At 38.4% G+C, this 4873-nt stretch overlaps 1 protein-coding gene across 1 annotated transcript; it reads left to right on the forward strand.

Moving 5' to 3' along the window:
- The first annotated feature begins 1696 nt into the window (after nt 1–1696).
- LOC123641835 (olfactory receptor 5M11) lies at nt 1697–2695 on the forward strand. The gene has a single exon (XM_045556768.1). The coding sequence runs from the start codon at nt 1715–1717 to the stop codon at nt 2633–2635; it is 921 nt and encodes a 306-aa protein (XP_045412724.1). The 5' UTR covers nt 1697–1714; the 3' UTR covers nt 2636–2695.
- The last annotated feature ends 2178 nt before the right edge of the window (nt 2696–4873 follow it).

A 4873-nucleotide genomic window follows, 5' to 3' on the forward strand; every position in this document is an offset into this window, starting at 1 on the left:
CCTACAGGTGATCAAGGGGTATGAGTCATCCACATAGTAAAACTATGTGTGAGGAGAATGTGTGTGACACAACTTTTTTTTTTTTTCATGCTGCACTATGTAAGGATGCCATGGTTATCCCTTATCATCATATATCTCACGGCCTCCCGGGTCTACACATGGAATTTGCACAACACAGTTTAACTTTAGGAAGGTGTATATTGCTAATAAAGGAGGTTACCAAATCAGATAATCCTCACACATATCTTAGACCCTATACCTACTAGGATAGGAGTGTGACCTTCATCCAGTTATTTAACCTTTTTATACTTCATTTTTAACAATACTAACATGGGATAATAACTATATCAATCACATAGGGTGTTGTGCGTATTAAATCTCATTGCATGCACAGAGCTTAGCACTACAATTTAGTATGTGGTTAAATATCCATATATATTATCAGTAACTATTATTAGTATATTTAACAAATGTTTATTAAGTACTTACTTTTCTGGGTAAAGGAGATAGAGCAGCAAAGAGAGACTTGATTATGATGCTTCTAAAAAAACTAAGTATGATGAGTCATTTTGAAATGAGATAAGAATTGGGAAAATTGTAAAAAAAATTAAGTAGAAGAGAAAAGGCACAAAATAAAGCATCTTGAGAGAAAGGAAGAGGGGATTCAGCACTAGTTGTGACATGTGGAAGAAAAAAGGCCACAGGGAATTGTACCAATAGCACCTCTGTTTGACACAGGTTGTATTTAATAGCTTAAATACTAACTATCCTCAGAATACTATGGGATAATTCATTTATTTGACAAATTTTTGTTCACTTGTTTGACATATGTTTATTGAGCCCTTAAGACCGTGCCTTTCCAAAGTGTGGTCTATGAACAATTGCATTAGAATCCTACAGATAATTGTTAAATGTGAACATCCCAGCATCCCACATAAGACTTTCTGAAACAAACTGTCTATGAATTTGCTCAATTCATTAAGTTTCAGGAGTAATTTCTTGCTATACAAAATTACAGCATGCACTTAATTCTAATTATTATATGACATCATGCAAAGCTCTTTGGGGGGATGTGGAGGTACTAAACCATTGCAGGTAATTAATTTTTTCATGCTCACACTACTTTTTATTTTCTTTTACATTCAGTATATACATGTATGATGAGCAACCACGAGACAATAAGAAAATGGATTTTGTTTCTGCCCTTGAAGAATTAATACCTTTAATAGATACATCATTGTGATATAATGTGCTAAAAATAAATTAGAAGTATTTAGGATGTGCTTGAAGATAGAACAGAAAGGGATTAATTCAGTCTCAGGCATGAGGAGAGTGGGGTGAGAAATGCTTCATAAAGCAGTGGCCTTTAATCCAGACATCACAGGATAAATAGAGATTGAGAGACAAAAAATAATTCAGGAAACAGGGAAGATGCAGCTCAGTTGTAAATATAGATATAGATATAGAAATAGGCATAGGTGTGTGTGTATGTATAGGTATAGTTATAGGTATGAGAATAGGTATATATAGAGAAATATGGAAATAATTTAATACAAAGCAAGTGAAATAATGGCTTAGTAGAAACACGATGCACGAAAAATTCATTTTGGATACTATGTTTTTAGAGAAAAATAATTTCAATTGTTATTAACAATGGTTTGCACCTTTATATTTACTTTATTTCCATAGTTTGAAGTGCAAAGACTCTCAGGAAATGTCCAACCCAAATGGCAGCACAATAACCGAATTCATTTTACTTGGGCTCACAGATCGCCCGGAGCTCCAGCCTCTCCTCTTTGTGCTGTTTCTGGTGGTTTACCTTGTCACCCTCTTGGGTAACCTGGGCTTGATAATGTTAATCAGACTGGACTCTCGCCTTCACACGCCCATGTACTTCTTCCTCACTAACTTAGCCTTCGTGGACTTGTGCTATACCACGAATGCAACCCCACAGATGCTGATTAATTTCTTATCAGAGAAGAAAACCATTTCCTTTGCTGGTTGCTTCACACAGTGTTACATGTTCATCGCGCTCCTCCTCACTGAGTTTTACATGCTGGCTGCAATGGCCTATGACCGCTACGTGGCCATATGCAAACCTCTGCACTACAGTGTGAGAATGTCCAGGCGAGTCTGCACCTGCTTGGCCACATTTCCTTATGTCTATGGCTTCTCAGATGGGCTGCTCCAGGCCACCCTGACCTTCCGCCTGACTTTCTGTAAATCCAATGTCATCAACCACTTCTACTGTGCTGACCCGCCACTCATTAAGCTTTCTTGCTCTGATACTTATGTCAAAGAACACGCCATGCTCATCTCAGCTGGCTTCAACCTCTCCAGCTCCCTCACCATCATCCTGGCGTCCTATGCCTTCATCATTGCTGCCATCCTCCGCATCAAATCAGCAGAGGGAAGGCACAAGGCCTTCTCCACCTGTGGTTCCCACATGCTGGCTGTCACCCTGTTTTATGGGACACTCTTCTGCATGTATGTTAGACCACCAACAGATAAGTCTGTTGAGGAATCCAAAATCATAGCTGTCTTCTACACCTTTGTAAGCCCAGTGCTTAATCCACTCATCTACAGTTTGCGGAACAAAGATGTGAAGCAGGCCTTGAAGAATGTCCTCAGATGAAACATGATCACTACTGTGGCAATGCCTCCACTTTCCAATAAACCATAGCTCTAAATCTTTGACCCAAAAATCTTGCAATTTGATGATGAATTTTAGTGTTATCTATAGTTACATCCCAAGGGTCTCAGGTATAAAGCTCATATTTGAAGCGAAATGAGCTGCACTTGTTTTTCTAGGCCTCACCTCTCAAGTTGTGCTCCATGGACCAGCCACATAGGCATCAGCGTGGAGGCTGTCAGAAAGGCAGAGGCATGTTCTGCACCAAAGATCTACTGTCTCCAAATATGTATTTTAACCAAATTCCAAGGTGATTTGCAAGCACACTGAACTTTGGGAAGCACTGCTCTAGCTGAAAACTCCCAACTGGTAAGTCCTCCAACATTGATGCGCTCTTACTGGGTGCAACAGTAAACAAAATAAACACACTTTCAGCTCACTTTCTTGAATTTATTCTATTCTTATTTGCATCTGTCCTTTCAGTTGCAGAGTCTTCAAGAAACACATCCTTCTGTACTCCTGTCTTGACTTGCTAAGTTATACCAGACACTGTGCAGTTCATGTTAGCCATTTCCTCTTCCTTAGGAATGTGCCTATGTAGTGAAGAGGTGGCAATGGGAAAAGAGGGGAACGGGATGATCATACTTTTCCTAGACTTGAGTTTGTGGATCTAGCCTTCTGGGCTACACAAACCCAACTCTTCCTCATACCCTCTAGCCTAGGGTGATCACTTTGTGTTTCACCTACTTTTGAAAACTTTAGAACAGGTTGACCTAAGAGTAAGAACTAACATTTAAGGGAGAAATACAGAAACTGAATAAGCAATGAGACATGCCAGACCAGAATGTCTACCTTCTTTTAGCTATTCTTTCTATTCCTAATTATAGTTAGTTAAGTAATATTTATTTATTTATTTTCCTTCCTGAGCATAGACCTAACACATGGCCTCTTTATGTGCCATGAATATGAGGATTGTGTTTAGGAAAGAAAAAGAAATTGCTCTGATATCTTCAAAAACCCCAACAAAGCAAAATATTTTTTTCTTCAGGTTTTGTGCTAAAATGAATGATTTAAGGTACAAGTAGAAGATTCTTCCATTCCCCAAACTGTCTTTTTGTTCTGTTAACATTCTGAATATTTCCTAAATTCCTTTCTTGGAGGATAAATACTGCCATACCACCATTAGAAAATAAAAGGCATATAATAGTATATATGTAAAAATATATATTATGCTGTACATTAAAAGTATATTAGTAAGATGTATAGATTTGCTGGGTTTTTTGGGGGGTTGTTAGTTTTATAAGAAGCAAACCCCCTCAAACTAGCTCAGGTAACAGAGAGAATTTATTATAAATATGCAGTAATATCTCACAGCAACCAAAGACAGGTGCAGCTGGATCTTAGGAATCAATCAAAAAGCAGAACTCTAAGGCCATGAGAAACTTTACATCTCATTGTGTACTCTATATCTGTTACGAGTATGTATCATAATGGAGCTTTATGTCCTACAAACTTGCTAATCTGTTTCACTTTTTTCTTTTTTGAGTTGGGAAGATAGGAAAATCTTGAAACTTTGAATTTCACCAAAATATATACCATATTTACAAATTTAGCACAAATGGAACCTCTGCTTTTCTGGTCAATGACAGACACTAAACAACCTACTAAATCAGTGGTCCTTTTTGGCACCAGGGACGGGTTTCATGGAAGACAATTTTTCCACCGAGGGGGGATGGGTGGCGGAATGGTTTCAGACAAATTCACATAAGGGACATGCGACCTAGACCCATTGCACGCGCCATTTACTGTAGCGGTCACACTCCTATGAGAATCTATAGCCACGGCTGATCTGACAGGAGGCAGAGCTCAGGCGGTGATGTGAGCAATTGGGAGCTGCTATAAATATAGATGAAGCTTCCTTGGCTTGTCCAATGCTCACCTCCTGCTGTGTACCCCAGTTCCTAACAGGCCATGGACTGGTAACAGTCCACAGCCCAGGGGTTGGGGACCACAGTACTAAATGACAAGTAACACTTTGAGGTTGTTTTTTTTTTTTTTTTTACATCTTTATATAACAAAAATAAGTACGTGGATATAGATATCCTTGTGAATCAAATTCATCAACATGAACAAATCTATCTTGATTTTGTTATCTAGTTTATTTATGATCATTCCAATCCAGAGAAAAGCAGTTTGACATTATTGAGCCAGTGCTAGTTTGTGTTGAGTTTAATTTGGGTT

This window comes from Lemur catta, chromosome 7, assembly GCF_020740605.2.
Source record: "Lemur catta isolate mLemCat1 chromosome 7, mLemCat1.pri, whole genome shotgun sequence".
In the NCBI taxonomy this organism is placed as follows: Eukaryota; Metazoa; Chordata; class Mammalia; order Primates; family Lemuridae; genus Lemur; species Lemur catta.